At 37.7% G+C, this 25170-nt stretch overlaps 1 protein-coding gene across 9 annotated transcripts in view; it reads left to right on the top strand.

Annotated features, from left to right (window-relative positions):
• GRIA4 (glutamate ionotropic receptor AMPA type subunit 4) overlaps window positions 1–25170 on the top strand; it is a 211852-nt gene that overhangs the window by 50137 nt on the left and 136545 nt on the right. For all 9 annotated transcript variants that reach the window (XR_010996327.1, XM_068181400.1, XM_068181399.1 and 6 more), the window contains exon 3: window positions 18297–18536. Coding sequence is in view for 8 of the 9 variants with exons in the window: in XM_068181400.1 (XP_068037501.1) it covers window positions 18297–18536 (240 nt within the window). In the remaining variant the exon portion in view is untranslated. The remainder of the gene's footprint in view (window positions 1–18296; window positions 18537–25170) is intronic.

Here is a 25170-nt window from a genome sequence, read left to right as displayed (position 1 = left end):
TTTGCTCTTAGACATTTATCAAACTAATGGAAACCAAATATTTGTATTATATGGCATATACTTACATGTCTTTTGAATAAATTAAGATGGAAAATCAAAAAGACTGTTCCTCCACTGCTCCTTCTTCCCTCTACCCTTGCAGCAGCTCTTGTAATCATCCTGTTCAGAAGGCCAGGGGAAATGTTTTGTTCCATGATGGGAATTGTGGTATGACCAGAGAGCTCTGTTTCAAGTGAGAATGAAAAATTGTCTGAAAAAGGAAATTAATAAGGATGTTCTGAAACAAAATTTTCCAAGTCAGTTTAAAAAAATGCATTATTTTACTCTTATTTGAAATACAATTATTTGTTTAGGTTTTACTGGTAAAAGAGTCTTCAGGTAGTTGTGAGTAGATGTCAGAGACTTCTACATTTATAGAGATCATATTTTCCTAATAATATTCCTATTTAGATGTCAGAAAAAGACAGTTTTTTGGATTGCACTCTACACTTGTGGCTCTTTTACTGAAATTAGGACCATTAGTTCTCATTAGATATTTTTATTGTTTTGAAATTATTTGGTAGTCCTTGGTTTTTGACATGTGGGATCTCAAGAGATGAACAGATGAAAATTAGAGAAAGGTCAGTAAGTAATCATCTATGCAATTAGAAATACTTTGTCTATGAAATCCAACCCAGACTAATGTCACAATTTCTAATTATTTTTCTCTTGTGTTAAATACAAAACCCAAAGGAACTTATGGCAAAAAATAAATTGACTGTGTGCATATGCACATATAACTACCTATTTACTTCATTGTTTGTATAATGTATCACTCTGTTTTGTCCCTATTATAAATCTAAAAAATGTGCATCATGTAGCAGATGTAATTTAAAGACAATAGCCTTGCAAAAAGAAGATATTTTATCATTGCCTATGTGATGCAGTACGACAAGGAGAAAAATTGGCAGCATTTTGGATAAGAGAGAGCCCTCTATCAGAGACCGCTTAAGGCATATCTCACTAGCTGCTTGATTTCCTGATTGCTCAGCATTTTGCAGAAGATTGGAGTTACACTAAAAGCAAAGTTACGTGATTTTGACAAATTATTCACTATTTCTTTGCTGCAAGGCTAGTGCAGAAAACAACTTGCACTTTCCTCGTTTGGCTTTTACGAGGAGCTTTTAGGTGAAGCGAGGCGATAACTTTGCTTCACCCGGCCAGACGAGCGTAAACCAAAACACTGCTCAGTGCTGAAGTGTCACAGCACTCAGTGTCAGGCAAAATGTAAGCATCAGGAGGAGGCTGAAGCACTGGTGTTTCCATCAGTAGCCATCAGCTTGTTGCTTTATCTCTAAGGAGAAGCATCCCCGTCCATCACACGTGCTGCAGGGAAGTGCTCAGTGCTGTGACTGCCTCCCCTTCCCAGGTACCCTGAGTAATAGGAGTGAGGCTGTGCAAGTGGGATGGAACAGCAATGAGGATGATGCTTCATCCAGCTTGGAGTTGTCACCAAGGTTAACCCATCCAACACCCAGCATCAAAACCACTTCCATAAGGGAAAAAAGATGTGTCACTGCCATAGGAGACGGCCTACTGAAGGGAACACAAGGCCTAATATGTGGACTGGACCCACTCCTTAGGGATGCCTGCTGCCTCCCTTGGGATCAGGTTAAAGATATGAAGAGAAAGCCTCCTACGGACGGCTGAGAGCCGGATACGGCCCTCAGATTCTCAGATCATTATTGATTTATCAGGTAGGCAGTGTTGAAGTCACACCAAGAAGTCCAAGGGCAATTAAGAGGCTTTATGGCCTTGGGATGACAGGTCAGGGGATGAGGAGCACGTCATATTCTCTTTTCATGCAGTTGCAGGGAATAATGGAGGAAAAAATGGGAAGAGCCAACAGATTCTCTTAAATGTATGTACACCTGTGTGACAATCCTTAACTGCTAAATTGAAATATATTTCAAAGACCTGTATCTATTTTTTTTCACAATCTTTCCACTAACTTAAGGGTATGGATCACTTATAAAATGTGTCCTCTGTCTACATAGCCTCCTAATTTTGTTAATGAATTGAAGCTCCTATGTCACAGGTGTTCTGTTACAGCTCTGGTCTGCCACTTACTTCCTTGAGGTAATGCAAAAAGATAGGACAGCAAATAGAGAATAGTACAACAGGATGATATATAACCTCTAAAGAGCAAGGCCTTTGGACTATTCTGACATGTCTAGACCTATGCCTTAGGCTGTGTACTGTGTCAAATAATCAAATTGTGTTGTTTAAAATACTCATTGATATATGTTGTTTTATTTTCTGATGCTGTGGGATGACTTCAGGCTAGATTTTGCCCTTGTGTGTGCAGAAGCAGTTTTTACTGACTTTGAGGCAAGGTGACTCCACACAGAAGTGGGATATTGTCTGTCAGCCTTTATGGCAATGCAATTATTTAATCAATTGGAGCTGTATTTTTGCAACACCTCATAGTGCACCAAATCCATAATAAATGATCAGTCTGGATTTCTGGAGTTAGTAAGTGTTTTGGGATAAAACATGTTCCTCGGTGTGTTAACAACATTTTGTCATGGGCTTGTTCATGCATAAGTGGGTGTGACTTTCTTTGTTTCTACAGTTGCCTTACATATGGTCCAAATCAAGTGCAAATATGATTATGTTTTATGTCCATATTTTCAGGCACACATGTACATTTGTGTTCATTGACATTACCATTGATAAGCCTTGGTTGTTAAGGTTTTGGTGGATTTTTTTTTCTTAGTAGCTGTACTGACTTTGATCACAGTAGTTACTGCTTGCAATGTGCAATAAAAATAGTGACATTTTCAGGTAACATTTATAAGAGGGCTTGTTAACCAATATCAGTATCCTAAGCTGTATGAAAAGGGGCAGAGACAGTAAATCAGAGTATTACTCCCCTTGAACACCAGCCATTGAGGAGAGGTTGGGAGCACTGGTTTTGTTCAGTCTGGAGGAGAGATGGCTTTGGGGAGGACCTGACAGCAGTCCCCAGTGCCTATGGGCAGTGATCTAGGAGATGGAGCTGGGCTCAGTGAAGTGAGGCCAGGTGAGAAGCTGAGATAGTGAAAGTAAAGTGAATCAAGAGAGGGTCAGACTGAATATTTTTTTTAAGATGCCCCTGTGAAGACAGGCAGTGGAACAGAACAAGCAGATACATTGTGCCGTTTTTGTCCTTAGAGATTTTCAACCTTGGACAGGTGAAGCCCTGAGAATATGGTCTGACCTCAGAGCTGACCTCCTGTGAGTAGGAGGTTGGACCAGAGACCTCCTGAGGTCACTCCCAGTCTGAACTATCCTGTGATCCTGTTCCTGCCCTCCAGACAGGTTACTTGAAACCTCTCTATCTCTATTTGTTTTTTCTCAATTTTGATCTCAGTTAAACTCAACGGTAAAAAGTACCATGGTAAGGAAATCCTATGAAATTGTGCTGAGTTTGTGAGCACCTGAGATCAGAACATTATGACAAGGAACATGATGCTGGAGGAGATTCCTTTTAGTTTCCAGTATAGTCCTCTCTATTCTCACAGGCCACCAGCTGGCAGGACACCCCTCTTCTTCAGTCTAGAATAAAGGAGAGAAGAAAATTATGCCGCTGGTTTGGTTAAACTATCTCTTGATCATAACATTGGAAGAATTAGCCAGCAAGTATGGCTGTGAAGTAGATGATCCAGGCATTGAAAACCAAGTTTGTAAAAGGACTGGATTTATTTTTTTTTCAATCTCCTTAGTGTGATTTCAACAAAACACACCTTAAACCCTTAAACCCAGCTGAACCTGGAAGGAAGTTAAATGACCCTACCCAGATTATGTTTTATCTTAAACAAAAGAGTAACTAATGCATCTCTTTCTTTTGTGAGTAGGTATAGAAGCATAACTACTGTGGAAATGCTAAAAAATAGGCTAAGAAAGAGACTGTAGAGAAAATCAAGTTTTAAAAGAATAAGTTTTCTGTGCTTCTATGTATTATGCCTTTTTCACAACAACCCTTTTACTTCAAATCAAGCTGAAAAATATTCTGTATTTTTTTTTTCTGAAGCTCGAGTAGCATCTATGTTCTATTGCTTACCCATAAGCAAAACAAATTAATCAGGCAAAAAGTAGTTGGATTTTGCATAACTGTGAAGGAGAAAAAAATGCTTTGCTCTGTACATTTTTCCTAACTGATTGAGTTTAGATATATGTCAGCATTTCTTTTAAATCTTTGGTTGATTGAAAAGTCATAATCAGCATGATCAGCATTTGCTAGACTTGAAGAAGTTGATTTTGGCCAGTAATTGCATATCTGTGTAATAAAATCATTGTGGTATCTAACTACTGAGTTTTCTATATGTTAGAAATGCAAAGATCATAAAATATTTTCAAGACAAATGTAATGGGACTTTTTAAAAAAGATACATGTTACAGTATCTTTGAGCTACCAGAAGTTCATAGTTTTTAATAACAGAGGTACTTATATACGTTAGCATATATGCATTAAGAAATGTGTTACAATCCTTATTCAGGGAAAGCTTCCATTTCTGTAATGAAATTTTGCCTGAAACAGAGAATAAGCAAGATAAGTCTCAGAGTGCAAGAAAAAACTTGCTTTATTAGAACTGTTTTGAGTACATCTTTCTGGAACCGATAAAACTCTTGAAAACCTTTCATTTTTTTTAAAATCTAATTTTATAACTAAGAAAAATAGCATTGAACCTGGTTTTCTTAAATACTCTACTTATATTGGTTTCTTTTCCCAAGATGCCTGTAGGCAGTACCAATCCATTATCCTAAGGCAGCAGTTTGATCCTGCAGAGCACTGTGGAGAAAAGCAGCATGTACAGAAGCATTTCTGCACTCACTGTTTTGTGTGATTGGTTTGGTTCCACATTACCATAGTCACATTTCATCCACCAATTCTTCGGCCACTGTTAATATTTTTTTTCTTGTTTCTCCTTTCTGTATATAGCAACAGATTGACTAGGAATTATGAATGAATATATGCTAATTAAGACTATAAAGTAGTTTAAAGATGCACAAATGTTAATAGGATTTGAAATAAGAGGTAGCTTGAGGCCACTGCTGTAACTAACAGGCCATTTAAAAATTATTAGCATCAGGCCCAGTGGACCAGTAGTAAAGTACAGCTGCCTTTTTAGTAGAGTATCAAAGCTAGCAGCCCCTAGACCCTGAGCTTTACTCTAGTGATCACAGCTGTGAACTGTGCTGAACTAATTTTGCTTATTCCTGCAAATGCTAGCATAGAAGCTACTTGCCTTACATAATGCCTAAGGTGATATAGACAACATTTCATTATTCTTAAAGCAGTCTTTACAGCAAATTGATTTCAACACATCAACAAAGACATGTTCTTGCATACCAAGCTATTAATATTTTATTAAATATCAGTTGTATGTTTTCATGTACAAAAGAACAGAGTATATTGCTCATTTTGTTGACCAAACAGTTCAGTGAAGAGATGGACTCTGCTCTGCTAAAGTCCAAAAATAAATAGAAGAAACATAGGTTTCAGTTGAGAAGGCTGCTGTTGGAACAGCAAAAGAAGTTTACATAAGATGACAGCTATTTTAAATCTCTTGTGATAAACATGATTAAAAAACCATTTGTAATGGCAAAGCCTGTTTGACAATGTGCCTCCTTTTCCCCCAGACCCCACAGTACATCCTCCTTTGGTCCATTCACAGAGATAACAGGGTGCCAGCCAAACAATCTCAGCTCCCTTCTTATCTTTCTTCTTTTCTAAAACTATCACCAGCACATTTTCCAGCTCTGTAGAAATCCCAATTATAGATAGTCTATTTCAGAATGCCTTTGGCTGAAGCCCCATTTCTGCCAAAGATATGAGAGAACAAAATGAGAGGGCTCATGCTCCTGTTTTAAAGTAGTGAAATTGTGGAAATACTTAAGATAATACTTAATACTGAAAACCAGGCATAGAGGAGATAGAATTAGCTGAAAACTCAGGAAGAAAAGGAGAGTGCTAAACACATATTTTTGTCACTGCTTTTTTGTTTTGTTTTGTTTTGGTTTTTTTTTTTTTTTTTTTTTTTTTTTTGTTAAGCATTTTCCAACTACAGAAGTCAAGAGCTCTGCCTCCAGGTCCATTTTTTGTGAAATGAAGAAAACTCATTGCATATAGAAAGATGTGAATTGGTGCATAAAACTGAATATTGACAGCTACTTTAGGCTTGGACCAGCAATGCCCTTTCACTTAAATGGTTTCAAATACATTTTGCCATCTTTTTGTTGTGCTTTCCAGACTATTGTTCTCATTTATAACCTCACAACCTGAGAATGTCATAGGAAGAGAGATGGAAACGTCATTTTTGATTGCTGTGCCAAAAGAAGGATGGGAACCAAAATACCTGCATTACATTGTGCCTAAGGAGAGCAACAGGGAGATAGTTTTTGAGAAGCGGTTTGATTTCTTTGAGTTTATGATTTCAAGTCAGTAGGTAGCACTGACATCTTTTTGTGTGATTGCAAGAAAGATTCTGGTATTACTGTAGTCAAGAGTGTAATAACTAAATTCAGTAACATCAATTGATTTTAATGCAAGTTAGCAGTTTTGCTCTTAGAGGGGAATACAAGGTGTGCTAAGCAATATCTGCCTATGAAAGGCAGTGCTGGGTTTCAGAATGGCTACTTGAGTCAAGGGGAGATAGGTCATGCCAAGTATTCAAAACCTTTACCTCTGTTCTACAGTCTGCTTTTAGTTTGGAAGCCCTCAAGAGATTAATTTTTGGGTAAAGACACCATTTTGTTTAATGTTTTACAAGTACAGAATTAGAAAAGAGGTCTTTATTCATAATGGAAGTTAATGGTTTTATGTAGAAGTTAATTATTCCATGTGAAACATTGTTTTGTGTGTGGTAGCAATGTTTTATGAGACAGCATAAACATTCTCCTCTCATCAACATCTAGGCCCTCAGACAACAGCGCATTCATTTCCACAAGTATCTCCTGCCCCAAAATTGAAATGAAATAAACTCTCCTTGTAAACTAAATGAGGAGAAATATGTAAGATAAATATGTTAGACACAAAGTGATGTACTTTATTAGGCTTATCTGCATACATCTTTTAGAGACATCTAAGCTAACATCTATCTATTTTGCTCGCAGGAGTACTGCAAAATTAATGTGTATTTCTCCAAAATGAAGAAAAAAATGGTAGCTATTTTCTTCTGTAAACTGCAAATAGTTATTCTTATATGTAAGAGAAACCTATGATTACATAGCTATGAATAAAAAGCTATTTTTATGTAATTAACTGCATGCTTCATAAGCTACCCTCCTATTTAAAACTGATTAAACTGATTCTTTTTTTTCCCCATCTCTTTTTCTTTTGGAAAGAAAATTTATTTTTAAATATACCTACTTTTTCCCTTTTCAAGATAAATAAATAAAAAAGAGGCTAAGGTTGCAGAGAAGTGGGCCATCAAAGGATTACTTCTTAAAACAAAATTCATATTTTTCTTTGCTCTGTTTCATTAAATAGTATATGGGGCAAGTTTTATAAAATCTTAGATTTTAGGGGAAAAACAAGCTGCAAAGTAATTTGTTTTCTCTACAAAGAAATATTCGTATGAAGTCCAGATTTGAACTGAAAGAAGTAAAAGGTCTTGTAAGAAAATTAATCAATCCAAGAAAGAGAAAAAATGTTTAATCAGAGAACCAAAAAATGTTTAATCACACAGGCAATCTAGATAACTTATCAAACATGATTTCTCTAGGTATTCTTTTGATCAGGATGAGTTTTCCCTCAGCTGGCAAACTGAAAAGGTTATAGGATTTCGCAAGAAGATCTCTAACCACCAGGAGTATCAGAGGTGAAATGTACACCTCAGTTAAGCAACTGGGAATTTTACAATTGATTCCATAAGCCAGTCTTTTACTGTAGTCCAATCTAATTTCCATGCAATCTGTTATGCCTCTCTAAGCTTTTATCCTGAAGCAGAAAAAAAAATCAAAGATGGCTGTAGAGACTTTGTCCTTGAGAAAACCTGCCAGTGCCATAGGAACTTCCTACAATGTTTAACTTTTTAAAAAACTTCTGTAGTTCTGAAAAGCTTGGAACTCTCACATGTTACTGGTATTTTTATCAGCTTTTATAAACAGCCAAAAAAGAACTCCTGTACCAATGTGGATTCTCATTCATGTGACAATGAAAGGTAAATGCTGTATGTGGATTCTCTGTGGGAGAGCTTTTAAAAAAAAGTTTTGGCAGAGTTAGGGATACGCACGTGTATGTGCATTGCCAGACAGCTATAAATATCAGATCCATGGAGTGCACAGGACTGAAGGATAAAGGCACAAAGACTGGATGATTTATTGTAGATCTGTAAAGTGCTTTTAAAAATGAGAAAAGATTTGTTAGTGTTCAGCAAATGTGGAATTCATGAGGGGTGCTCTATCAAAGAAATTAGCCAAGGCACAGAGGAAAAGGAAATTTTGTAAATAAACCCAGTGGAAATTATTTTCTTGTTCTGTAAAAACAGCCCATTGGATTTAAATTATGTGGAATTACATATTAATGAAAGTAAAATACTTTAGTGGTGCCCAAGTTTTCAGATGAAAAGTATTTAAAGATTAAAGCAGTTTCCCTCTCAGAAATTTATAAATGGCCAAGATACTTTGTCTTCTTTATCAAGAAATGAGAGATGTGAGCACTTTTAAGGAAAATAGAGATACGTGATCTCTGTGTGAGAAATACCTGGAGCCCCTGCATGCAAGAGATCTGAGTGAGTCATATGAGATGGGCCTCAGAGAATGGCAGCTCCAAATCACATTGAATCTAGAATGGAAAGGGAATTAAAAATACAGAGATATTTTTCCTAAAGTGAGATTGTGTGAATAGGTTTTAATCTACCTAAATTGTGTCATTTCATTTTGCAGTTAAAAAGAGAAAGGTACTTCTAGTGAATAAATCAGTACACACAATTTATAACCCATTTTAAGATCTGTCTTTGGAATATACTTATTTTGCTATTTTAGAGACAGAAAAAAAAAGCCCCAGAAATTAAACCCTTGACTTTTGGGTGGTAAGAACAAGGTGAGACAGGCTCCTCCACTCTCCGTGTGCCCCTATTCATACAAAGACACACAGGCTTATTTCACAGCTTCTACAATTGGCTTGGAGGAAACTTTAATCAGTGTATTAATTTGTGGAGAAAAAAATCTGGCCTCCATATGAAGCATGGAGAAGAGTTCAGCAGTTGGACTTAAAAGCCAGTCTTGCCTGGTCTCAATGGTCTTTTATTTTGGCCATCTTCCAGGATAACCTTCTAAAGTTAAAGTTCTGTAGCTTAGTGATCTGCTATAATGCAGTGTGCACAAAATACTATATTAAAAGGTTTAAATTTATTTTAAAAGAAGAAAATACCATGCATGTTAGTCAAGCTCATTCAATTCAATTTATCCATTCAATAGGCAAGCAATGCACTATCACTTTCAAATATTGTTTCAGGAATTGTCTTTGAGCAGAAATAGTCTTTTAGAGACAATTCACAAAAATGATTTCTGGAAATGTGGCAATTAATTAAAAAATGTAGTAAGTTTGTATCTTGTTTTGCAATATGTTCTCACATCTGCAGCTGAACAAACAGAATTGCATTTCCCAAACCACCATTTGATCGAGCACATTAACCCAAGGCTTTAATTGCACTTAGGAGAGGATTTTTAAATGAGCTGGTAAGTTGCTTAGAAGAGAGTACTAGAAGGAATCCATTGCTGTGAATAGAAAACATTCATGAATTTTCTGTGTTTGGTAGATCTGGTGTTGAACTTCTGCTAAAAACTCCTGCACGCTTTTTAGTACATGCTTCATCTTATGCCTACAGCCAAACACAATGACCTTTAGGGCAAAGGCTTACGTAGTTTTAGGGTTTCAGAATTTACTATGGAACTGCAAGAGACAGGCCCCCTAGGTAAAACGTTCATACACGTTGGGGTAGCACTCAGAAGCCACATTGAGACAGCTGGACCATTGTGCTAAAGTTTTTTCAGATATCTAATAGGAGACTGGCCTTCCTGTCAAGTGCTTATAGTCCTCAATGGAACAGACAGTTTAAACCTTGAAAACTGAGACATGGGAATGCAAAGTGACTTGCTCCAGGGGATGAATTTTGTATCAGTGATTCAGTACCCAACATGCCAGACTTCTCATTATGCAATGTCTTATTATAGGAGGACAAATGTTTGAGAGGAATAAATTCTCAAGAGGGTAATACTTGTGACTCATTGTCACAAGTTTTTTTGTTTGTTTGTTTGTTTTTTGTTTGTTTGTTTTAAGCTGGAAAGATCATAATGTAGTCTCTTTTTGTTCACCTCAACCATTAATACAGTGTTAAATTTTAGAGCAATAAGCTGGTTTTGGTTAAAGTAGTGCTGTGATATTATTTGTGGTTATAACACTTTAGATATGTTGCTACCTGATATGTGATATATGCCTCCTAAATGCAAGGTAATTAATTTGCTTGAAGGAGTTTGTGATCAAAAGGCAAAGTTAGATGATGATTTAGAGGGTGTGGGTCTATAAATAGAACATGAATAGGGCTTTGTTGGATGTTGTTGGATGTATTAACTATATAATTTGTAAAGAAGTCCTTGTTTCCCTTTTGTCCTATTTTGGATAACTGTATTTAGAGGTATCCTATTCTGCTCCAGGCAATTTTTAAGATAGTAGTAAACTGGTCCTAATACATCCATAATGTTTTTCATCTGCCCACTTTACGTAATACTACTTTCTTTTTTATAATCCTGTCTGTCATCTTATATCAATGATTTAGTTCAGCTTATTAAGTTCATCTGAGTGTTGGGAATTTTTCTTAATGCAAGAGCATAATTTAGTATTAAATTAGCAGTCTCAAACACAACTGAGGAAGAGCACATGTGTTTCAAATCTGTACTGGATTTGGGTGCAAGGTAGTTTGAAACTACAGAGGGATGAATTTAGATCACTTGTCTTTTAGTTCCAGAGCTCTAACTAGCCCTGTGTCCTCTTCCAGGAGGCGGAGGTCAGTGGAGTAATCAGGAGGAGATGGATCAGAGAGCAGAGAGGAGAAGGAGAATGTTGGGATGATCTGTGCAAAATGAACAGAAAGATAGTTGGACATTTTAACAGGAAACGCCAATGTCAAAGCTATTTTAGAAATACTGCTTAATCTCATCTCCAATGTCACAGTTCTTATGGACATAACTTTATAAATCATTTGACCTTGGGAGGTGGTTCATATTTCGATTAAATGATTCTCCCTTCTGTGCTTAATCTCACATGTAGAGCTTGCATCTTCATATGGGTAGGCTTTTCCTCTTGGAAGAAGTTCTTCAGGTCAAAAGAATTTGCACAATATTTTTTATATCAGGGCTGGCAGGTGCACAGCAGCTGAACAAAACAGTGTATATGACTGTGACCCAAGAAGACATGGGCCACTGATGACATTGCAGACACACCTCAAAATGAAAGTCTTCATGTACTATTATGGTGGCACAAGGAAATGTGACTCCCTAAATATGTTTTTTTAATTTGTTGCGCTCTGGAGTTTACCAGATCAAAGAAGCATAGAATAAGGCAAGTTGGAAGTGACCCTCAAAGCTAATCAAGTCCAACTCCTGGCTCTGCACAGGACCATCCTCAAGAGTCACACCATGTGCCTGAGAACATTGTCCAAGTGCTCCATGAACTCTTCTTAGGCTTGCTGCTGTGACCACTTCCCTGGGGAGCCTGTTCCCCAACCCCAACCACCCTTTAGGTGAAGAACGTTTTTCTAATATCCAGCCTAGCCCTCTACTGACAGAACTTCAGGCCATTCCATCAGGTCTGTCACTGCTCACCACAGAGAAGAGATCAGTGCCTGCCCATCTTTGGTTAGGAGGAGGGAAATAGAGGGACAGCATCTGTGAGAAGATGCCAGGGGCCACTTCTATGTCAGATGGAATTTTCAGCCAGCTGCACTTGTCAGTGATACTGTGGTACCTCTGTGATAACACATTCAGTAATGGATAAAAAACACTGTATAGGAGCAGAGAGAGAGTGGAGCGAGAACATGTGAGAGAAACAGCCCTGCGGACCCCCAGGTCAATGCAGAAGGAGGGCAGGATGTGCTCCAGGTGCCAGATCTGAAATTCCCCTACAGCCCATGGCACATAGCCCATGGTGAAGCAGCTGTGCCCCTGCAGCCCATGGAAATCCATGGGGATGCAGAGATTCACCTGCATCCTGTGGAGGATCCCACGCTAGCAGGTGGAAGTGCCCTGAATGACGCTGCAGCGCGTGGAGAGTCTGTCTCACTACGACACGAAATAACTCACACACATACGTTAGATGCTGAAGAGGGAAAAAGAGCAGAAAGAGAAAGCTTTATTTTCTGACTTTACAATATATAGAATTCCAAAAGTGACAGTGGATTGGAGGATGAAACTGCTACCTCTCCAACCACACTGGTCAAACCAACAGTTTATCAATTCTCTCTACCCACAAAGAAGAATTTAAAACAATCATTATTTACATGAACAGGCATGAGAACTCCAGTAGGAATATGTAAACATCAGAAGGCATAAAAAACTTTTAGAAGAATTTTGAAACTTTTAAAAGAACAGGGTGACAAGAGTCCACATTGGAGCTGGCTCCCGGCAGGAGCTGTAGCCCTATGGAGAGAAGAGCCCATGCTGGAGCAGGTTTTCTGACAGGAATTGTGGCCTGTGGGGGACCCTGCAGTCTGAAGCAGTCTTTTCCTGAAAGGCTACTTCTTGGAGAGTGCTTACAGTGTAGCATTTCTTGAAGATCTGAAGCCCACAGCAAAGGCACATGCTGGAGAAGGTTGCAAAGGATGTTATCTCCTGAGGAGATCAAATGCTGGATTAGGTGAGCAGCCTGAGGAGGAAAGAGAGTCAGACAAAAGTTTTCATTGACCAATCACAATCCCTAACCCCCATTTGGATGTCCAAAGCATAGGAGGAAGGGAAGAGACAGCAATGAAAGATAGTCCTCATATGTGAAAACTTCCACAATGCAGACTACGCCAGTCTTTCAATTTTGACACTTCCACAGTTAGTGTTTTTGTGACATATCAGTGTGTCTGTCAACATATCTATAATAGCTGACTGTGCCAGGGCTTCCCACACAAGAGTTGAAAATGTAAGGGAAAGCATTTGATAATGCTCATTCCAGAACCTGTGTCCTGGAACACTCAGGGTCAGTGAGTCATGACTGATGAAGGTTCTATCATGTTACTGTGGTGTTAGGCTGCAAGTCTTCCAGGTTCCTATATCTATGGTTCCTATACTTGCTGCCTGTTTTCTGCTGAACAAAACTAACATTGCACACCAGCTGTACTCTACTTATTCTCTGTAAATATATTGTTTAGAGGATTTAAGCTATATAACTTGGAGTATAACTTGGGAATAAGAAGTTGTTGGAATTTTTTGATTTTTGTTTTTCAAGATAAGATTTGTGTTTTAAGTGAGGGACTTGTCTTTAGAGCAATAGCAGGAACTTTGGAAAGTATTTCTCTTACAGAGAAAGAAGACCACGTGACTTTTCCGTGTGTCTCGGTAAACCCTTCAGTATATACAAGTTTTGCCATTTTGGCATTATGCTGTCATTTCTTAACTGAAGGTCCTGAGAGTCCCCTATTTTAAAGTCGTTGTACTAACATGTAGTAAAACCAGCTAGAATAGAACACATCTAATTCATATTACAACTACTGCAATAAGGCTATCTTGGCAATTTAAGATACAGTGTTTTTTTCTGTAGTCTGTTCCAAGGCAACAGGCTGGGTGGAGAAAGGATCAAGACTAGCCCTGGGGGAAAGCCTTGGAGGTGTTGGTGGATGAGAAGCTCAGCATGTCTCAGCAATGAGTGCTCATAGCCCAGAAAGGCATTGGTGTCCTGGGCTGCATCCAAAGCAGTGTGGGCAGCAGAGCCAGGGAGGCTCTGCCCCTCTGCTCTGCTCTGCTGAGACCCCATCTGCAGTGCTGCATCAGCTCTGGGGTCCTCAGCACAACAAGGAGCCAGTTGGAGCCAGTCCAGAGGTGGGACACTTGTTAGCAGGGCTGGAGCAACATTCCTGTGAAGACAGCCTGAGAGAACCAGGTTTCAGCCTGATGAAGAGAAGGCTTCAGGCATAATTGCAGCCTTCCAGTACCTGAAGGGAGCCTACAAGAAGATGGAGAGAGTCTATTTACAAGGGCATAAAGTGACAGGACAAGGGGGCATGGTATTAAACTTTAAGCGGGCTGGTTTAGATTAGATATTAGGAAGAAATTCTTCACTCTGACAGTGGTGAGGCACTGGAAAAATTTGCCAGAGAGGTTGTGGACTCCCTGTCCCTGAAGATGTTCAAGACCGGGCAGAATGGAGCTCTGAGTAACCTGATCTAGTAACAGGTATCCCTGCTCATGATAGAGAATATTGGAACTAGATGATCTGTAAAGTCCTTTTCAAACCAAACCATTCATCTGATCTTTGGTAAGACCAATGGCATTGCAAAATCTCCAGGAGAGAAGAGCATGTGTAATACAGATAGTAAGTTGTCAGCTACTAAGAGATATCTGGTTTAAAGACAAATTATGGTCATAAAAGTGTATTTATCACTGCTTTGTATTTATGAGGGAAAAAATCTTGAACAAAATTTTCTTAGAATGCTTGTATGCGACTGTTTTACCAAGCATAATTTAGTTAATTTTTAATAAGTAAAATGCCTTTAGAAGTGTAAGAGAACTGGAAAAAGAATTGGCAAATTCAGCTAGTCATGTTTGCCGGGAGGCATTTTCTGAGAACAGTAGTGAGTTGGAATGCAAATCCTCATGCCTTTGCTGATTTTGTGGTCTCTGCTGATTACTGTAAAATTGATTCAGGAGTGTTGCAGCATCTCTGCATATGTTTAAGCTTCATCTCCATAGTGTCACAGGCATTTTTCCTCTCTGTGGGTTTTGTAAGAGTAAGAAAAAAAAAAATTACTGTTTTGAGTAAGAAAAAAAATCTCATAACCCTCATCTTAGCTTTTTTTCTTATCAAGGAGCAAAGGACACTCTTCAGTTATTTTCCAGTCTCGATCTCAAGTATAATAGCATAAGTTTTCTTGGATTGGCTATTTCAGGACTTTAATGATATTCAGATAATGTTTTATCATATTTGGATTTAGACTGGGGCAAGGATAGTTTGCTTTGAACATAAAGAATTATTATTCTGTTACTCTAAGTTGTAAGTACTTCAGGGTCGTATTATATTTTTTAATGAAATTTCAAGTTTGCGTTTTTCTCCATCCTGAGAATGATTTTGAGCTTTAACTCCACTAAGTGTACCATTTCACAACTTGGCATTGATTTCTTGAATTTTTCATCATGTGGATTCCTACTGTAAGGACCATGTGTTACAAAAAGTACTCTTTGCCCCTGTAAACTGCAAAGTACAACAGCAAGGAACCTTAGGAAGGATTTTGTCTAAACAAGAAACACATTAAGCAACTACCACTTACATGAGAATTGTGTTCAATTATTTCAGTTAATTGAACTGTGTTTAGAAATAGAGAAGGCCTGCCATATCCTCACAGAAATCCTTGTAAAACACGAAGAAATCCCTTTGCAGAGGAAAGTAACGTACAGGATGGGACTGAATGAATGATTATAGAAGGAAGATACAAGAAACAAGTGTTTGAAAAGGATTATTAAGAAAGATTGTGTTTTTAAAAAAGGACATATAAAGGACATTTGCTGCAGAAATGAAAGCTTAAGTTAGGGGCTTCCACTGAAAAATGAAACTTAAAGTACATTAAAACAATAGTAGAATTTCATTTACCTATTTAAATAAAAATACAGGAAATAGAAAAATAAGTGAAGCTGTTCTACATTGATGATGAGACAGAAAAGCAGGAAAATCTGGTTGGAGATTTAAAACTAATAGATATTTCACACTGATTTTCACTCAAGGAGAATGTTGATCTTAAAAGAGGTGTGATGACTAATAGGAACAGAGAAGTCACATATTTCTTCCCTGGTTCTTCAAGAACTGGTTTACTGAAGGGCAGATGCAATAACAAGTGCCTCTTACTAGAGCTGTAATATGTATGATCAGTGAAGTTATAGAACAGATTTTGTTGTAAAGAAAGCTTTAAAATATGGATATAGATTGAAAATGGCATAAAATGCAATTAGAAGTTACTAAGGTAGACAGTATAGGATTGATCTCTATCTTCCAGTTTCCAAGAGAATGTAATAAATTAGACATGGTCTTAAGAGAAGCGATTCACAGAAATGGAGACAAACTGAGTCAAAAGGCAAGCATGAAACTGTGGAGAAGATGGCAACAAATTCTGGTAGAAGAGGAGGTACCTGGCTGGAGAAGCACAACTATAGGAGAAAGATCATAACTGTCTAATTTTACAGTAGACACAGAGATAAAAAGTACATCAAGCAGAGCAGGCTAAGACTGTAAGCATACAAGCAAATAATTTTAAAAGAGTGCAGAAATATATGTGGCATGATGGAAAACGAATACCAGTGACTAATGAAAATACTCTGCTACAAGCAAAAATTCATCAATTGCAAAGAGCCCAGAAGGAAGAAGGAGCAGACTTTTGATCCCAACATGGTCATCAGCCATCACTGAGGTTCATATTTTAGAAAAACACAGTGTTGTCTTAAGATATAGCAGAAAAAATATTTTTTGGTTGAGATGGGGAAATAATGTAAAAAAAAGCAGGAAACCTTTAACTGAAGTTCTCAACATGTCAGTCATATGTGTTCAAGCCAGATGAGATGGAGCTGGGAAAGCAGAGAGCAAGGCTCCCTGTGATGATGAGTGGAATGACAAACAAATCATTTGAGGGGTCTGTGAGAAACTGTTTTATGTGGTCCAGCAAAGAAAACACTAAGAGGGTTTTTGTGAGAGATGCGCATATTGAAGGTGAACCTAGGTAAAGGAAGAAAGCTTTTGAAAAAGCTTTATTGATATAAAATCTGAATTAAAAATCATTAGGATGGGAGCTATAACAGTGGAGGAAAACATAAAATCACAAAATTGCCCTCAAGCTACTTACTCCAGTTTTGGCATCAGAACTGGGTAAATCACCCAAGTCTTAGAGAAAAATGCACCGTTTTTATTTTCAGCAATAAATGTAATATGAAAAAATTAAAGCTTAAGTGGTTTGAATTTACTGTGTACATTGTTCCCTGAGTGTGCTGCACATGCAGAATGACTGTTAACTCTCGGTTAGTGGGAGGGTTTCTTAAGTTTTCCCATGTTTAGGCAACATGTAAGAAGGGACTCTGAAAAGAGAGGAACTGGAACAGGAGAGCATGGGAAATAGTGAGAAGAAAGCATAGAAAATATGATGATCCCCTAACTGACTGTTTCTTTCTCCCTTTTCTGTGTGTCTGGGAGAGGTAACACTATTAATGATCACACAGTTTCTAATAACTTGGTTTGTGCTTAAAAAAAATGGGATGTTTTTCCTTAGACCCTTTATGAATTGATAGGAATGCTGTAGTTGCTCAAGAAAATACCCATATGTCTGCTTTCATGTGCAGAGATCAGTAAACTCCTTACCCAGTGTGATGAAATCAATAGAAGTCTCTCCCTATGACTTAAATGAGTCCAAGAGCAAATCAAAACTTAGAAAATATATTCAGGTCATTTGTTTCCTGGTTTCCAGTTAGCACAGAGTAGAAATAAAAGGGTTGGGGCAAAAGTCAAATCACATTGACTTACTACATTTTATTTAAATTGCCCTCTTAAAGTCAAGGAGATTATTCATGAAGTAGGTTTTACTCAATGTCTCTAGAAGTGTTTTAATGTACCACAAGGGCTTCCTGTTTAAAAGGGAGCAAAGGTTCTACAGTGTTACAATTCAAAATGTCCAAATTTCACTTACAAGGTCAGTAATATTTTTTGATAATTTTCACATTTTAGAATGTGAACATTTTTCAGTTCAAGGTAATGGAAATGTTCAATGCCTGATACTATGCAGAGCTATGGCTAAAACAGTATATGTTGACTTTTTTCACTGGTATGCAAAAACATATGCTATTTATTTTGCATTTTATTTTAAAGTAAAACCACTATGGATACTTCAGTTTCTATGAATAGGATCAGAAAGTCACAAAATTTTATTTAGCTATTTATTTATTGGTTTCCAGAATAAAACAATGTGAAAAGTGAATGTAACTGTACAGGCAGAATTTAAAATCTTCAAATTAGAAATTTGAGGATCCTGGAATGTGTAAGCACATATTTACAGATTTTGTCACTACTTAAACTCTGTTTGTTTGCTTATTTCTTTCAGTTTGCTCCCAGTATTCTAGAGGAGTTTTTGCCATTTTTGGACTATATGATAAGAGATCAGTACATACTTTGACCTCATTCTGCAGCGCCTTGCACATCTCCCTCATCACACCGAGTTTCCCCACGGAGGGTGAGAGCCAGTTCGTGCTGCAGCTGCGGCCGTCCCTGCGGGGAGCCCTCCTGAGCTTGCTGGATCATTATGAATGGAACCGCTTTGTTTTCCTGTATGACACAGATCGAGGTAAGTTGTGACCCAACTTTCTGATCTGCATCGTTCAAATGACTTTTGCAAGAGCTGTGAACTTTTATGTCCTATTGAGAGCTTGGGGAGCCAAATTTTAGAGGGTCCTTGAGGTGAAATACCTCTTATTGAGAATCTGTGTAGCTGAAGGCAGAATTCCTTAGTCTGCAAAAATTGGGTATTGGATTCACATAGTATGTAATCGACCAGCCAAAGCCTGTGCTTCAAGTCTAGAATACTAAAATCTTTAAACTAATGGTAGTGAAACAAAATTACAGTTCAATAAGCAGAATGTTACAGCTCTATTCTCTCTTCAATTCACTTTGTAAGTGACAGCAGTACAAAGAAGTAGAGAGTAACAGCCTCTTTTCTGCATCTGCACTGCTGTAAGCTGAGATGAGAGCAAGCCTGTGGGACTTCCAAGCTTTGGAAGGTCAAGGCAGAGAAAGGCTCTGCCCTCAGGCTGTGCCAGAGTAGTGGAGGTCAGAGGCAATGCTTGCAAGGTGCAAGGTATCCACAGGCAGTGGGAGGGAGTGCTGCCACAGCCCATCTTCTGCTCCTTTCAGCTGGAGTTATCTCTGTGATGGACTACACCTTTACAAAATATATAGTTAATTTCAGAAAAGGGTGTGTTTTCTATCCACATTCTCAATTCCACATCCCAATGCATCTCAGAGCTAAGTGATAAAAACTGTAAGTGCATCACTGTACTTCACCTCTCAGTGAGGAATTGAGAGGTAAAAGCTGTTCTCCGAGTGGTGTGTTCATTCTGCTGGCAAAGTTAGTTTGTGGAATAGGATTGAGCCAGCATAGCTGAGTTTCTGCAAAAGAGACAAGATTTTATATTGGTGGTTTGCTTTCAGGGAGGGAGTAAACAGCATAGCTGTAGTCAAATAATTATTTTACTACAGCTGTTTCAATATAGTTCCCCATGTGGACTGTCTATTCTGGAATTAAAGTGGCTTTATTCCAGTATAATTACTCTACAGAAGAAATAGGGAATTACACAGACCTAAATCTGTTTAATTACTTGATTATGGCTATAGAAGCTATTTTTCTCCTATATTCAAGCGCTACATTTTAGTGAGTTTTTACCTTGATATGCTGCCTAAATACCTGAATTTGAATCAAAATGAATAATGGAAGAAAATGAAAGAGTTTGTATTGTTTCATAATTGTTTGTTAGTTGTTTTTAAAGAAATATTTCTTTAATCCTTGCTGGACCCATAGAGGAAGTTCTGGGAAGCATTATAGAATGTATTAGGTAACTGGAAAGAGAAAAATATAACAGAATTTTAAAGAATTTATACTCAAGATATGGGTAACAAGAAAACATGCACATAATTACAGATGTGGTCTTACAAGTTCAACAGATTGTTAAGTAAAGAAGTTTACAACCTGTAGTTACCTTTCTCATCTAAATTCATACACTTAATTAGATTGAGACATCGTTTTTAAGCAGGTGATATCACACCAAGGACAGTTTCAGAACAGAGTCTATAAGAGCATGGTTAATAATTAATTCTTATGGCATGGAACTCTGCCACTCTGAACTCATTAGCACATCTTTGATAAAGACATGACATTTTCCAGCTTGGATTCAGGGGATGCTACATTGGGTTATCTCTCAAATTCTGAATAGGTCTTGTGATGCAGTTTCACGGAGGAGAAAATAAGATTCAATGTATCTTTAGGTATTTAGAGTACTGTAAAGACACATAACTGTTGAGTAAATTTTCACCACCTTTGCACAAGACAAAATTTCAGTGTGGACCTCATATATGCTATTAAAAAAAGGTAAGCATCACCTTACTAACAGAATAACTGTAAAAAGAAAAAAAAATCATTAATATTGAGTGATAGAATCTCTGTCAGTGAGGCCAGAAATTAACCTTGTCCAGATTTTTGCCAGAGATCCTTCCTTTATGTGCCAGATGTCTCCCTGTTTCTCTGAGCAGCCCCAACCAAGCAAATTGAAGGAAGGGGAACCCCCTCAGCATTTTCTTGCTGGGCTTGCAAGTTGATCTTTGCAGCTTAAATGGGAAGCAATGAATAATCTCTTATGGGAGAAAGTAAGCAATAAGCCTAAATTCCAGCCTGACACAGTAGCTATCTGTGAAGAAGGCAGTATTTAGCAGCTGTCAGTATTGTAAAAGGCAGAGGTATTTCACAAAGGTAGAATGACAAAATACACTTCAGCAGCAGTGGTGGACAAATGAATGTTTTCAGAACTGCTTTCAAGCCTCTCTGTCCTGCTTGCTTCTTTGTTCTGTTGCATGTGACTCAGTTGCTGCTCAGTCTTGGGGGTTGAACAGTGAAATCCTATTATCAAGATAGGTTTCTCTGTTGTATCATTCTATTCATCTCTTTGACAGCTCCTAAGCTCCCTGCAGAACCCAGTCCTTAATGCTGGAGCCACCTATGTTAACATTTCAGTTTAGGCCAGGAATGTACTTTTGTTGCATCTCTGTAAGTCAATCCCACATACCACACTTGGGGTTAGACCCTGTAGCAGTCTTAGGCCACACAAACTATGATGAGGTGGTGGCTTCAGGTATTATGTTAAATCTCCCTTTCTGATGTTCTGCCAAACTCGGATCTAGCAGGGGACATTATGGAGAAGGAGAGCAGGTTTTGCAAGAGGGATGAGACCGAAGAGAAAGATGAAGGAAAATTCAGCTCATTATTTAACAGGGGAAAGTGAGCAAGTCAAGAATGACACAGAAGGCTAAAGCCTGAAGGGTCCTTTTGTTTCAATACATTCCACTTTCTCTTATCCTCCTTCCAGGTTTAAAAAGGTTTAATTATGACCTGATGCCTTATACAATTAATGCTAACAGCAAAGTGCCAGGAACACAGACAGGACGGGGAAAAAGGAGGCTGAAGAACATTTATTTGAGTTATGCAAAGCATAGTAAGAAAGGGCTGAAACAAACCCATGCCTCCTTCAGATACCCAGATGAAAGGGAAGTCCAGCAGGGAAAAAGAACTCAGGTAATATTTGATGTCATCACTAAAGGGAATTAAGTGAAAAATACCAAATAAGTAGAGCAGAAGAACATTCAGTTTATAAATGTTGTTTTATTGTGACTGAGAAGTATTTGATTTAAAAGGAGGCATATAATCAAGTGGAGCTGTGTATCTGTAAATCCATGGGATTTTTGACCTAGCACAAGTATGCCTGTAGTGTGATTTCACTAGTTGGTGACAACATTTTCTGGCACCAGAAATAAAAGTTTGGACCCTGAAATCACAGAAGAAGGCTGGAGGAGTTTGTGTGATGTATGAGAAGCTGTTTAAGAATAAAATCATAGAATAATTTAGGTTGAGAAAGACCCTTAAGGTTAAGTCCAACCATTCACCTAGCATTGCCAATATCCAGTGGAGAGTTGAGCAGTGAAAGAATTGAACCTACAAGAGGTCAGTGTTAGATTTCCACACCATGTGCAGCCTTAGTGAAAGCTGGAATGGCTGAAGTTGCTAGTTTAACTGCAGGGATTACCCAGAGTTGAGAGGTCCCACGATGGAGAGGGGCAGAGGAGCAGATTGGGGACACATAGGACACCAGAGAGGATGTCAGCCAGCAAGCTGGAAACTGCTTTCACAAAATGTCAGCATCCATTTGAATTCAGCTGTGCTTCCCAGCAAGTTTTCAGTCCCTGACTGTGACTAAAGTGGGGAGCACAAAGGGTGGAGCTACCAGGTGGCCTAGCAGTTGATTCACCAGAGGCAAGGACTGTAAGATAGTTATATTCTACAGAAATTAGGCATCATGTGTGAGCCTGCTTATGTACCTTGTTAATGCTTTTTTTCTTTCCCTCCATTCCTTTTAATTACATGTCCATAAAGCCAACTCAGTCATGGCTGCAGATGAGGAAAATTAGCTCACTGTGCACAAGGTAAATTTAATTTTCCCGCATTTCTGGATAGTGTTTTAATAGCAACTCCTTTAAAGCTGAAAGTGTTCTGTGACAATCTAAACCTGGCAGAAGGTTTATACAAGTACTGGTGGTCTGTTAGAATTAATCCCAGAGTACACAGAATAGCAATCTCTAGGCTTTTGTCTCTAAGATCTTGTGGAGGATAAGTGAGTCTCAGAAGAGAACAGAAGATGTCTGGAGAAGGCAAATAATGGTATAGGAAATTTCAAGCTTTCCCTCTTATTTTGAGGGAGATTATGGATTTTATTTGCAATCAGTTTATCAGTCTAATCTAATTTCCAGCTTTGGCAGAGCATCTGGCTCTGCAGTAAACACTAGGTTTGGTGTATCCGTGATCAGTACCTCCAGTGATACTGCCTCAGGCCTGACTTTTTCACGCAAAAAAAAAGAAAATAGAAGTTCAACTATAGCACAGCACTTTGAAAAGTAGAAACCATAACCCCAATTTTTTTTTCTTAATAACATATTTTAAAAGTAAAAGCAGGTATCAGATGAGGTGCAAAAGATTGCAATTTGCAATGACAGCACAGAGAAAGGCTTTGATGGGTTAATGATTCTGGCCAAGGTATAAGTGGTACAAAAAGGGTTCAGGGTTCAAAGTGATCTGCCTGATAGATAGTTCAAGAAGGTGAAATGTGATAAGGTGGTATAAAGACTAAACATAGTAGGGAAGAATCATAGATACAAAGTGCCCAGTAACTCTCTCAAAATTAATATCATGGGCTATATTTCAAGAGTTGTGGTGAGCTATAAGTATAGTATAAGTACAGAAAGCCATACTGAGACCAATAAAGTAGAAGTTATTTTGAAATTTTGAAAAAATTTTGCATGTGAGATTTGAAAGCTGAATATTGCTATCACTGAGCTGGCCATGCTGCTGTGTCACATGTTGAGATTTCCACTGCAAAATAAAACATCAAAAATTTTCAAAAAAAAATTTCCTTCCCCTTTTGAAGCACTAGATACTGTTTTCAGCTATAACAAGGGCCTTCTGTAAAGATGTAGCACGAAGATCCATTGCTGTAATGGCAATGTGATCACTGACCACCACATGCAGATAAAAGTTTCAAGGGTCCACTGCAGAGAAGGAATATTAAAAAAATACATGACTGATGAGAAAAAGCTTCACAATCGGAGATTTTATTTTAAATTTTTTAATGGTAGGACTGTTAAGATGAAAATATCAATTGTTTGTACCTGATGAGATGTAGGCAGGATAAAATTATGTGGGCAAATTTGAAGTGTTAGTAGGAAAAAATGTTTCAATCAGGTTGGAATAAGCCCATGAGGTTCTTACCACTAGGGTAAGATTGTTACCAGTTCAGAAGTTTTGAAGAGGTCAGTAAATATCTGCAGTGACTATGGGCTTTGTATCCCATGGACTATGGAGATATCCACCTCAGATTGATCTCTTATGTCTCCTCAGGATTATTTATCAAGTTGTCATAATTTCTCTAGGAAACTGGGAATGGCTTCTGCAAAGTACTTGGGACACTGAGAAGATAACTTCCTTAATTTTCTACTATGGAGAAACTTTCAATAATATATTATTTCTATTCAATTATATATATATAGCCTTTGTAAAACATTTAATGTGTTCTATTATTCAAAAATCAGATCAAAAATATTCTAAGTGATCTAGATGAAAGCACTGTAAAATCAGATTGAAGGACTTTCATTAGAATATGGTATTCAATAAGTTATCATTGGCTGGGCATTTAGGTGCTGAAAGAATTGGCCCTACATCAAGCTTTACTCAATATTTTTACTGTACTTTTGAACAAATTTTTCAATGTCTCACTAGTGAAAGTAGTGGTAATAGAATAGCAAGTTGTAAAGTTATTTCAATACCTCAATTGAAAGAGCTAAACTTACTAAGGTCAGTAGTGATATAAACATATAACTTACATTTTTATGTGCATAAAAATACTGAGTCAAGGCTCTTATTTGTGAAAAAATGTGAAAAGGACCAAGTGCTGCTAATAAAAAGCAAATTGCTGGTGCCCTTAAAACACAATACTGAAAAAATGGTTTTGACACCAAGTGCTCTGGATTAATTGTTTTCTGCATAGCACCATTAAGCCCAAACATACATCACTCTTGCCTTAAACTTCTAGAATAATATCACAGGTAAGCTTGAAAAAAAAAAAGTTACGTCTTGGATTGTAAAGGACATTATTTTGGGAATCTGACTTTGTTTAATTGCAGTCATCCACTTGGTTTTGGGTCCTTTTTTCATTACTATCACCAGGAAGAATTTGGTAGGATTCCCACAATATGAATTTTTTATCCTACTGATCTTTGGCAAAATGTTGGACAATAGAAAAGAAACATAAGTTCATGACTGGGTCCACTAAAAATGTGAGGTTCTTACTTACATCATGCAGTTTTGTGCCAAACTTTTGTGAAATAAAGATCAGTGTTGTCATGTCATTGAAGAAATATTGATAAAAGAAACAGCATCCAATGCCTGTTTTCATAGTCCTTAGACTGCTCTAACATCACGGTCTGCAAGTTTGAACTTTTCCATGTTCCTCACTAGATCTGATAGTTAAAAAGCTGTTTGTCTTCAGCAAATGCTTTTACATGGCCAGTGAATCATGTCACACACACATTGGGATCCAGCTACCACTGTGTTTGTTTTGTACCAAATTTATATTGTAATTTAATGCAGGGCAATCTGAAACAATACA

The sequence above is a fragment of the Anomalospiza imberbis genome, chromosome 2, assembly GCF_031753505.1.
Source record: "Anomalospiza imberbis isolate Cuckoo-Finch-1a 21T00152 chromosome 2, ASM3175350v1, whole genome shotgun sequence".
NCBI classification, from domain to species: Eukaryota; Metazoa; Chordata; class Aves; order Passeriformes; family Viduidae; genus Anomalospiza; species Anomalospiza imberbis.
Note: the sequence above shows the minus strand (reverse complement) of the source record. Positions and strands in the feature narration are given on the sequence as shown.